This window comes from Cimex lectularius, unplaced genomic scaffold (genome assembly GCF_000648675.2).
Source record: "Cimex lectularius strain Harlan isolate CLEC.00 unplaced genomic scaffold, Clec_2.1 scaffold56, whole genome shotgun sequence".
Taxonomy (NCBI): Eukaryota; Metazoa; Arthropoda; class Insecta; order Hemiptera; family Cimicidae; genus Cimex; species Cimex lectularius.
In genome coordinates, this window is record NW_019394202.1 from 573836 (window position 1) to 586233 (window position 12398).

The following is a 12398-nucleotide window of genomic DNA, read 5'->3' on the forward strand; positions in this document are numbered from 1 at the left end:
CTTAAATTTTTTAATACATTTACCTAAATTTCCGACCATTTCTTACCTGATTTCTACATACCTAATTCGGCGTGGGGTTTGTCGAACTTGGTCAGATGTTTGTCATACCTCACGCCGTGGGAACGAGGCTTTACGAGTGTATCTTAATTTTAAGCTATACATCACACACTTCAATATGCCCAAACAAGGTAGTGTTAAAATTTTAAACCTCATAAAATATTATTTGCAGCAATCTAAAAAATTTACATTTCCTTAAATTCTCAAGGATTTTCGCTGCTGATTGAAAACAAGCTTTTTTACATTAATTTTGCAATCATGGCCCGCTAAATGTGTAGTAAATGGGAGGAGGAAAAATCTCCTCGCCTACGGCTGTGCTTAAATCGTATTTAAATGAAACTTTTACTAATATTGAAAACTGTTGCTGTCTTATGATTTCTATTTATTTTTTAAAAATAATTATTTATAATCCATTATGCTTAGTTGTCTATTAACCAAATTACTTCTTTCAATTAATTATTCTTTTTATGTAAGGTCTTGGTTCAAATGGAAAAGTTAGTGTCACGAGCGGGCCTCCCATTGAACCAACCACCCCACCATTGAAAAATGGCAAAAAGGAGGGAAAATTCGAAAGGTTGCACGTTCAGATGGCGAGCTGGTGTCCGAGAGGATCGAAGTCACGATAGCCCAAGTGGTTAGAGCAGGGGCGTATTCAGCCGAAGGTCGTGGGTTCGAATCCCGCTCGTGATACTAACTTTTTCATTTCAACCAAGACCTTACATAAAAAGAAAAGTTATTTATAATCTTTACTTATCCATTTATTGTTATTATTTTTTTTAAATCTGTTTACTTTAGTTTTATTTTTAGTATTTTTTTTAAAACATGTTTAATTTACTCTAAGTAGGAGAAAATTAACCGGTATATATTAATGTTTCTTGATGCAAGAATTGTTTGGTTGTTTGGTAATTGAACGGGAGTTCCAAGTATTTACCTAAGGAATCCAATAATAGTTTTCTTTCTTTACTGAATTTAGGGCACATCGTAATTATATGCTCCATTGATCCTATAGCAGTGCAGTTTTCGCAGATAAACTAAAGTTGTTTGCGCAGCACATGATTGGAATGTAACCTATTTATTGTTTTGCCCATTTCTTTATTAATTGTAACTTTTTGGAACCAGCTAATTTTGGTTGGAAAGTTTTGTAAAAAAAAATAACCCTTTCTTAGTTATTTGGTACCTTTGTTGCCATTTCTTGATTTGTTGTACCTTAAAGGCGTTTATAAATTCTGTATATGGTGTTTCAAACACTGAATCACTCCCTCTGTAGATATCTTGTTTTGCCAATTTGTCCACCTTTTTATTGAATTTGATACCAGCATGAGCTCTGATCTAAGGGAATTTAATAACCTTATTGTTCAATTTAAGATAATGTACCTTCTTTAAAATTTTAAAAATTATTTAAAATTATCCTTGGCCATGAAATGTCTTTGTTTTAATCTTGACTTGGAATTTAGACTAATTAATTGGCATTTTTTACTAGCAGTTGGGCCAAGATAACTGAGAACGTTTGAAATAGCGTACAGTTCGGCTCCTCCCTGGGAAATTTTATCAAGCACTCATAGTTATTGATTTGATCGTAGAAGGCACAACCAGTACCAAAATTCATTTTAGAGCCGTCGGTATAAACCGTATGGTATCCTGGCCATTTCTCATTGCGTTCTTCCCGGAAAAAGGTGTTTGCTACATGTTGATCCACATCTTGATAATCTGAAGAAAAAAATTTCTATTTCCTCATAGAGAGAGGCATATTGCGTTTGGAATATAGGCAATATTTCCGAACGTCCGATTGTATTGGCGACCTGACATACTGTTGAAGTTGGTGACGTTACACCAGCTGATACAATTCTGTCCCCATTGTTGGAAATAGTTACGACTAGTGAATTAGTGTGTGTCCGGTCTTTAAGTGTATGTAACTTGTAATATTGATGTACAATTAAAGTTAACAATAAATCTTATTTCTGCTTTTAACTTTTGCCCCTTAACATCGGTTATGGGACCAGATGTTTAAAAAGTGATCAAAGTGTGAAGTTCTCTAGTTTTGCGAAAAAGAAAAGGAAGTAAGATAAGTTGCAAATGACATGCTTAACCTCTACATGTATCGACCCGTTGAGGAGAGACAATTTTGACACTTGGAAGATACAAATGAAGCCATTCTGGTTAAAAATGATTTACGGACACGTGGACGGAACAGAAGAAAAACAAGCTGATCCAAAACGAGCTGGAATTTGGGAACAAATGGACAGAAAAGCCAGGTCAGACATAATTTTATCTATAAGCACAACTGAAATTAAACAAATTAAGGAATGTAAAACTTCTAGAGAGTTGGAAAACCTACTTTCTATTTATCAATCGAAAGGGCCTGCTCGTCAAGCTAGTCTGCTAAAGTAATTCGCCCTAAATGGAATGCAAAGTAAAGACAATATAAGAGAGTACGTAAATATTTTTTTCGATTTCATATACCAACTAAAAGATATGGAAATAGAAATAAATAAAGAACTTTTGGCCACCTTGTACCTTATACAGCCTTCCGGACGAATATGAAAATTGAAGATGTGCTATTGAATCTCGTGAGCTTTCAGATCCTGATATATTACGCATTAAAATAATCGAGGAAACTAACTCTAGACATAATCAAGGAAAATGTGAAAATAATGCTATGATCGCAAAACGAAATATAAACACAAACAACAGCAATAAAAAATTTAATAAATTCCAAAGATTTGCCCATAAAGCAGTCGATTGTAGATCGTCATCAAAAGCTAACCAAGTTTGATTAAATCAAGAAGTTGGATTAAACAAGTGTTATCCATGTATGCTAAAGATAACTCAAATAAAGATCGTTGGTGTTTAGATAGCGGATGTTCATCACATATGTGTTCGGAAATTGAAAGTTTTGCCTATATTGAAAAATCAAAAGAAGAAATCGTATGCTTAGCTGATCGATTATTAACCGAAGTAACAGGTAAAGGAGAGGTTAAAATAAACATTAATGACGGAAAATCCAATAAAACTCTTGCCCCAAACAAAACCTTATGTCCCTGAACTGCGTACAAACTTAATGTCAGTCTGAAAAATTACTGATAACGGGTATAAAGTTACTTTTACTAAATAATAAAAATAAAGCATTAATCTCCGATTTTTAACGTAAATAACATAGCCGTGGCTGACAAAATACGTATTACGCTCATGGATTATACCTCCAGATGAACTGAAGTGTATTTCATAAAGAAAAAGAGTGACACTTTGGAGACATTCAATACCTACAAGAACATGATTGAAAAGCAAGAAAGGTTGCAAAATAAGGTGTTTACAAACCGACAATAGAGGAGAATATATCTCAAACAAATTTAATGATTTTCTGAAGTAATACGGCATTAAAAGATGATTAACCATTGCCAATACACCACAACAAAATGGCGTCGCAGAACGTATTAATCGAACATATCCAGAAGTTGCTTGCTTATAGATTCTGGACTACCCGAAAAATTTTGAGCAGAAGCCATATCTTCAGCTTGTTACATCAGAAACAGATGACCAACTAATTTAGATGGAGAAAACCCTCGCAAAATTTGGACTGGAAAGCGCACTACTGTACCTCATTTTGGAAAATTCGGATGCAAGGCATACTTTTTGAACAAAAACCAAAACAAAACAAAGTTTGAACATCGATCTCACCCATGCATCTTCACAGGCTTTCGAACGAAAGTAAGGCCTATCGCGTATGGTCTACTGAAGACTGGAAAATCCGAATCACACGAGACTTGAAATTCTTAAACGAGTTAGAAGCAATTCAATCGTTGAACATGAAGAAACAAACGACAACAAATGACATCAAAGGAAATATTATTGTTGTCACCTTACAATGTAAAACCATTAATTACTGACATCAGAGATACATAACAGGAAAGTAAAGAAATCGAACCAAATGAATCAATAAACACGAGAGGAAGGGGAAAACCAAAAACCATAAGAACTGGAAAGCCCGGAAGACCACGCAAGGATATACAACGATTGTTAATGAAAAAGGAACAGAAGTGATAGACGAAGATAAAAACATCGAAGAAGAAAAAGAGGACAGAGAAGAAAATGAAGAACCGATCGACGTTGCCAACAACTGCGAAGTGCATAACAAAGATTCTATAAGTGGCCCTGAATCATAGGCTTGGAAAAAAAGCTATAATTAAAGAGTATACATCCCTGATTTGAAACAAGGCATGTACTATATGGGACAGACCCAAAGATCGAGAAGTGATCAACTGTCGAATGGTACTAAGAAATAAAAGTTCGCCGGACGGAAAAACTAAGGTGAGAAAAGCAAGATTAGTCACGAAAGGGTACGGTCAACGCCCCGGCATAGATTTCGTCATGGAAATACCAAATGACCTGAAGGACTCATTACAAGACCTGACAAAGTCCGATGACAAAGTAATTAGAAACGAACTCAAAAGATGATTCAACAAATTCAAGATGGTGTGCAGCTTGAAGAAGGACTTAAACAATCCGGCAGGCAATGGTTCAAGAAACTGGATAACAATTTAACAGATTTGCGACTCACACCAACAGATGCTGATCCTTGTCTCTATTTCAAGAAGAAAAATAAGAACTTTCTTTTGTTGGCATTTACATAGACGACATTTACGGCCTCAACTGATGACGAATGGTTGCAAAGTATGAAGACCAGCCTAATGAACAAATTCAGGATGAAGGGCTACGGAATCATCAACTACTGTCTGAGTATCGAATTTAAACATGGAAAGAATTCAAAGAGATATTTCTATCAAAAAACGATATCTGCTCGACATCCTTAACAAATATGGGATGAAATACTCTAAACAATTGAATACACCTTTAGAGGTTTGCAATGTATTGAAGAAGCCGTCGGAAGAAGACGTTACCAGTTCAATCATCAATAGGATCCCTCGTGTACATAGCTGTCACTACAAGACCTGATATAGCCTATACGGTGAACTATCTCAACCAATTCAATAACTATTATAATGAGGAGCATTGGAAAGCCGCGAAGCGCGTGTACGCTACCTGAAAGGCACACTAGATTTTGGTTTAAGTTATAAGAAGACTGGCAAACCTATTGCATGTTGTGACGCGGACTGGGGCAACTCACTGACTGATAGAAAGTCATACACAGGACTCATATTCAAATAAGGAGGAGCAGCGATTTCATGTAAAGCCAGGAAGCAACGGACGGTTGCACTATCAAGTGTTGAGGCCGAATACATGTCATTGACAGAGGCAGTAAGGGAGGCTGCTCATTTCAATTCACTCCTGAATAACGTGTTGGAAAATGTATCTCCAATCATTATAAAATGTGATAGCCAAGGTGCGATACGATTAGCAAGAAATCCTATCTACCATTCACGTACGAAGCACATCGACATAAGACACCACTACATTCGACAAGCCATTAAAGATGGGAAGATAAGATTGACTACCTGCCCACCGAGAGGAGCCATGCCAGCAGATATAATGACCAAAGGACTTCCAAAGAAGAAACACGATTTTTGTTGCGAAGAATTTGGAATTAAAAGGATAATTAATTAAATAATGGAGATTCGACTGAGAGGGTGTTGAAGTTGGTGATGTTACACCAGCTGATACAATTCTCTCCCCATTGTTTGGAATGGTTACGACTAGTGAATTAGTGTGTGCCCGGTCTTTAAGTGTATGTAACTTGTAATATTGATGTACAATTAAAGTTAATAATAAATCTTATTTCTGCTTTTCACTTTTGCCCCTTAACACATACGTTGAGAAAATTAGTCACTAGTAAGGGAAAAAATTTTCTTGCACAATATTTAAATGTTTTGGTACACATTAGACTTAATTTTGTATACAATTGGGATTCAAAAGCCATTATTTTTAAATTAAACTTATCGGATAGATATTGCCTTTACAAGTCTAATGGGAGTTCAGAAGATTCTGTTATTAAAATGTCGATAGGTGTTAATTTCAAGAAGCCCAAACATTGACGAATGCATTTATTGTTGGTTAACATTCAATTTTTGGAGTTGTGAAACTACAGCGTTGCCATACGAGAAACAACCATAATCCTTTATTGCTCGTATAGTTTCTCTAAAAAACAATAACGCCACAGAAGGGTCCGTCCCCCAGCTATTGTGGGTGATCATTTAAAGGACGTTTAGATATCTTTCTGCTTCCTTACCCACGTGATCAATGTGTCTTTTCCAATTCAGTGTTTTGTCCAACATTATCCCTAAAAACTTCATTTCCTTTTTAACATTAAAGGTCTCATCGGTCGGCACCGTTTTGTCCCCTATAGGTAATCTTCTTCTTCTTAAAAGTAAGCTTAGAATGACTAGTGGCCCCAGACCATTAATGCGTAGGTCATATTAGTTTGGAAGGAAGGATAATATATATTGACCAACTCTTCATTACAGACATTACATTTTAAGTTTTTTAATAAATTGCAAGTGTGTGCTCATTTTTGAAGCTAGAAATTTACAACGATATTTACGAGGTTATAAACAATTTAAATAGTAAATAAACAAAATGTATAAAATAACTAGAACAAAACAACAAGAAGCATTAATAATAATTTTAAGGGGAGCAGTTAGTGGAACTATTGACAATAAATTCTATGTAACAGCATTATGTAACTTTCATCAGCTTGTCATATTAACCTTCACTCGACAAACAAGCTGATTCAAGTTACATAATTATTATACTGATATTGGCAGTTGATGCTGCCGAAAGTCCTACTGCTCTCCTCCCTGTGCCTCCTCATTATCATACACTTTTGTCAGATGTGACGTGAATCTCGAATTTGGCAAAAGCAATGCCTGTTCTAGTTGTAAGGTTTGCAATTCTTTTAAATATTTCTCACGCTCCCTAATTTCTACTGAAAGTTTCAGTTTTTATTAAATGCAATTCCTCCTCAACTTCCTGTCCACTGATGCGAGCTTTGCTAGCTAGAACGAGTGCAATATCGTTTTGTTATAGCGGGAGGTAGCAACATTATTGTTACTATTGACCTTTTGTCTAGCCACGTCCATGTCATCATCCAAATTTTGTGTGTGATCTGATGTTAATGGTTCATCCCATGATTCGCAAACCGGGAGAACTTTTAACATCACAAACAATTATATCACAAACCAAATTGTTTATATCTGTAAGCTTGCAATCAGCCCTTCCTGCACTACCGGTTTTCTTGCGATTGTTTAACTTCTTTTACAACATGAAATAATTGAATTAATTGAACGCATTACTAGCCAACAATTGAACAATACCTCCATATTGTAATAATTTTTTGAAATGCAAATAAACATAGAGGTCAATCGGGTCTGGATAGGGGGTGCTTGATCGCTAGAATCTTGTTTTTAAAAATATCTTTTTCAATTTGAAACTCAATGGTTTGTAGTCAATGCCGCCAATTATCATATTGCAATGAATAGTAAATAAAACAATCATATTGATAAAAAGAATTAAGTGAGATAACTTACTATTGTGTGTTTTCTAATGTTCTGCCAAAAAAATATCCCGAGTGTATGAGTAGTCTTTATTTTCTGGCACAACCCCCAACTACAACGCTAGAATACGGACTTCTTTCCAGGCTTTAACTTTATCCACTCTGATATTGCTAAATGCTCCCATCAATACTGCTTTTGATTTTAAAATAGATGTTAATGTTTCATTTTTTCTCCCACTCATTGTAAAAGCCAGGGACAAAAGGACAACACTACATGAGTACCTTAACAATGCTAACCTATCAAGTGTTATATCATGGTTTGACACCGGCACTTGTAACATTTTCATGCAAAATTGTATTTTTTTTTAAACTGTAAACTTTTTATGGTCAAACAATTGCACTTTCACACTGCCCATTACAGATACTTGTAGAATTGTAATTATTTTTACAACTGTAAACTTTTTATCGTGAAACACTGTGCTTTCACACTGCACATCATAAGCACTTGTTCCTGTAAGAACCTGTAGAATGTAATTTTTTTACAACTGTAAACTTTTTGTGATGAAACACTTTTGTTCTTTCACACTGCGCGTTACAGGTACTTGTAGAATTGTAATTTTTTTACAACTGTAAACTTTTTATGGTGATACAATTGTACTTTCACACTGCACGTTACAGCTACTTGTACCTGTAGAATTGTAACTTTTTTACAACTGTAAACTGTTTGTGGTGAAATACTTGTACTTTCACACTGCACATTACAGGTACTTGTACCTGTAAGTACCTGGAGAATAACTTTTTTTTACAATTGTAAACTTTTGTGGTGAAACACTTGTACTTTCACACTGCACATTACAGGTACTTGTATTGTACCTGTAGAATTGTAAACTTGAAACGGTTGTTTTATAAAACAGCCCCCAGGTTGGCGTGCCACGGATTTGGACCAAACTTGTTTTGGTGATTTTACACTCCAAAATATCGGACACGTATACGTCACTTCTTGTGAATAGGCCCTGATTTCGCCAAAAAAATTTTGAAAGTTGAAATTTTCTTTTTTGTTAATACTTTTATTTCGCGTTCTACTTCCTCAAATCAACAATTTGAATATGTGTATCATTTTACAGCATTTTTTATGTAGATTAATAAAAATATAGTAAAAGCTGTCGATGTTTATCAATAACCAACAAATTTCAAAAAACAGTTTTCAAGTAAACTAGGTCATAAAGTTTTTTTATTTTCTTAAAACTAATATGAAATTTCGTTTTAGCACCATTATATACCCCTAAATATAAATTTTTGTTTGAAGTTAAATTTATCGATTTTGTACCCTTAAATTTTTCCGATTATTTCTTTAAAACCAATTATCAACCATGAAAATCGGTGCACTAGCTTTTGAGAAAAATAATTGTAGAGCGTGCAATAGGAATGTCAGTCACGCATTAGGTCGTCGATATTATCAGTCAAAAAATTAATTTACATTTCTAGGAAAGCCAGTATCTAAGGGTTTTATGACGCTATAATCACGTCAATGAGGTCATATCCAAGTTTTGGCCATTTTTTGACCTACTTTGCTTGTTAAAATATCCAAAAAAAGCAGCATTTTGTTTATTTATTATCTTTTATAAATCTTATTTATATTGATTTATCTTTTTAAATGATACCAAATTAGAATATTCTGCGTCGTAGAACAATTTTTTTTTTATGTTAACTAACAATGAAAAATAATAATTTTTTATCTTAATATTTCAATTTGATAATTTTTCAAAAATAATAATTTTTTATCTTAATATTTCAATTTGAAACTAACATTTAATTTAAATTTACTGAATTTTTGAACCCTAAATTGTTACCAATTTTTAAGAAGTTGTTCTTGGAATATCTAATTGATATAATTCAAAAACGGCTACAATGATTTTAACGTCAAACAGACCATTTGATAGAAGAGGAACTTAGCTTTTCAACGAGGTAAGTACAATAAAAATACATAAACGATTTCTATAAGAAAATAATCAAAATAAGAAAATTATTTGTCAAAAATTAACTTCGCATTTTTAAATACAAATAATAGTCCAATTTTAATGTTTTATACAGTTTAAACGCACTTGACAATTTCTTTAAAACCAATTAAGTGAAAATCGGTGCACTAGCTTTTGAGAAAAATAATTTTGAGCTTGCACTAGGAATGTGAGCCAGGCAGAACGTCGTAGAAATTATCAGTCAAAAATGTAATTTACATTTCCACGAAAGTCTTTATCTAAGGGTTTTAAAACGCTAGAATCACGACAATGAGGTCAAATCCAAGTTTTGACCAATTTCTGATCTACTTTGCTTACAGAATGTTTGCTAAAATATGCAAAAAAGCAGTATTTTGTTCAGTTATCTTTTTAAATGATACCAAATTAGAATATTTCGCGTCGTAGAACATTTTTGTTTTTACGTTAACCAACAATGAAATTATTACACTAAAAATAATATATATTCTATAAATAACGATGTATACTCATTTAATTAAATTTACTTTGTACTTATAATTTTATTAATATTTTAATTTGTACAATATAAATAAATTCGTACAACCAGAATTATATTTGGTCCCTACTGTTTCATCGATGCCAGTACTCCCAAAATAAAATTTTACTAAAAAGTACAAGGTACTGATACCATTACCGGAAGAATGGGCCAAAGGAACACCGCTAGGCAAATTCCTACTGGTATACTGACGGCTCTAAAACCTACGGGAGCTGGAGTTTTCGGGATGAGTCAAAAGACCGAACTGACGGTAAACCCAGGCAAATATGCTACAGTTTTCCAGTCTGAAATCATAGCGTTTGACCACTGCACCAGAGAAATAACAAGGCTAGGAATAAATTCCCGGAAGATAGCTCTTCTCTGACACTCAGGCAGCAATAAAGGCCCTAGCCTCATGCGAGGTGAAGGCAAAGAGTGTTTGGAACTGCATGGAAGCCTTGTCGTAAGTTACCCGACCCCTGGCATGGGTCCCTGGGCACTCGAGGCATAGAAGCAACGAAAACGTTGACATGTTGGCCAAAGAGGGAGCCAACATGGAATCTCTAGGTCCTGAACCCTACTGTGGCTTAGCAACCTGCCACAAAAGAGGATACATCTTAAAATGGATCCTTAATGAGGACAAAAATCTGGTGGAACAATACCGCAGGCATGAGGCACGAGAAGAGAATCATAGAAGGGCCATCCGCAACAAAGGAATTACTGGAAGGCAACCGCACCCGAACCAGTATTCTGGTTGGACTCCTGACATGGCATTGCCACTTAAGAAACACATGCACCAGATAGGAGTACAGACAAGAGAAACAAGACATTGCCAGGAAGAGGAGGAAACCGCAGAACACATTTTACGTTTCTGAGAACGACTATGTAGGTGCAGGTACCCCCAGGAAGAGGAGACCGCAGAACACATTTTATGTTTCTGTGAACGTCTATGTAGGTGCAGGTTCTTGCAACTAGGAGAGGAAAAACCGCAAGCAAGATCCTAAACTAAAGAGCACTAGCAAGACTATGGAAGTTGAAGCTGACCTGAAGCTAGCCAGTGAGTATGGGAACCCAATAGATCTACTCAGGGCGAGGTGCAAAAGGCCTTGTGACCGCCTTTTTTAACCTTAATCCTCTAACCATCCTGTTTCAAAATTAATGAATTCGAATTTTGTTGAGAATATGCTGTAGAGTTTTGCTGATCAACGTGCTTTACAATACAATTACAAAGGACACACCTACCCGGTCGTCCCATTGTTAGTTAGTACGTCAAACGGGTACAAATTTTCTAACGCAATGTTAACAATTTGAACTCATTTTAACAATTTACATAGAAAACGCCAATCGTGACCAGAGCTTGACAATTTGATTTGTTTATTTTTCTGTCGTGATAAGGCTCCACTAATGCTTATCAGTTATGCAATGCAATTATCATTCAATTCTTTATACTATTAAATTGTATTATTACATTTGTTTACGTGCCCTTATTTTAGTTTTCCGTTTGCGCACTGGAAAATAAACGATCGGATTGTTATTTTTTTATTTATTTTTTTGTGACAGTTACACCGGGAAAGGACAGAGTACTAAATCTATGTCTCCATGAAATACCACAAATATAATAATACAAACAACCTTATTATTATTGTTCCTTCCGATTGACATTATTATTTTGAAATAAACAATCGATGAACGGATCTCGACGGTATGAAAGAGTTAGAGCCGGGTTGGGGTGTAACTGAGCGATGGGTTTCGTCTGAGAAGAGACTCGCTCGTGTCTTCTCTGACGAACCTTTCCACCGAATTTCACTAAACTCGATGACGGCAATTCAATGTAAGAAAATAAAAACAATTTGTAATAATAACCTAACGGTGTACTCACTGTCTTCCTGGCCGATTTTCACGTCGAGATAGACGAAAGGGTTGCTCTTCCCGTCGTTGCCGACGTAACCCATTAGAATAAATTAAACCACGCGATGCGTTCGGTCGGCAAGGATTCGGACGAAAGACAACCCGAAACGTACGAATGGAGAAATGCCATCAACAGGCCGGACGAGACTCGAACCCAGCCGGACGCCGGCTCCGATTGTACTGAGCATAAAAGTGAAATTGTTGTCACTGTTAGGAATGGCATCGATATATCATATATATCGATGTATTATGTAAATACTTGAAATATATCGATATATTCGTTCTTTTTTATTTACGAAAAAATTAATTTACAAAAACTTGACTATTCTTATATTTTCTTATTTATTATTGGATAAATAATTAAAAAAATATTACTGTCAATGCGCCAAATTGGATTAGAGACTGCCGTCTGGTATGAGGCATCGATATACGAATACAATTTTAATTGTGTCTAAACCGTGGTCCGTTTCTGCGCACAATT

General features: G+C 35.1%; 1 protein-coding gene across 1 annotated transcript in view; it reads right to left on the reverse strand.

Moving 5' to 3' along the window:
* Positions 1-12105, reverse strand: part of LOC106666623 (peptidyl-prolyl cis-trans isomerase D) — a 33745-nt gene extending 21640 nt beyond the window's left edge. Inside the window, exon 1 of the mRNA XM_014393939.2 lies at positions 11889-12105. Within this exon, the coding sequence (XP_014249425.1) occupies positions 11889-11961 (73 nt within the window). The 5' untranslated portion in view covers positions 11962-12105. The remainder of the gene's footprint in view (positions 1-11888) is intronic.
* Between the last annotated feature and the right edge of the window lie 293 nt (positions 12106-12398).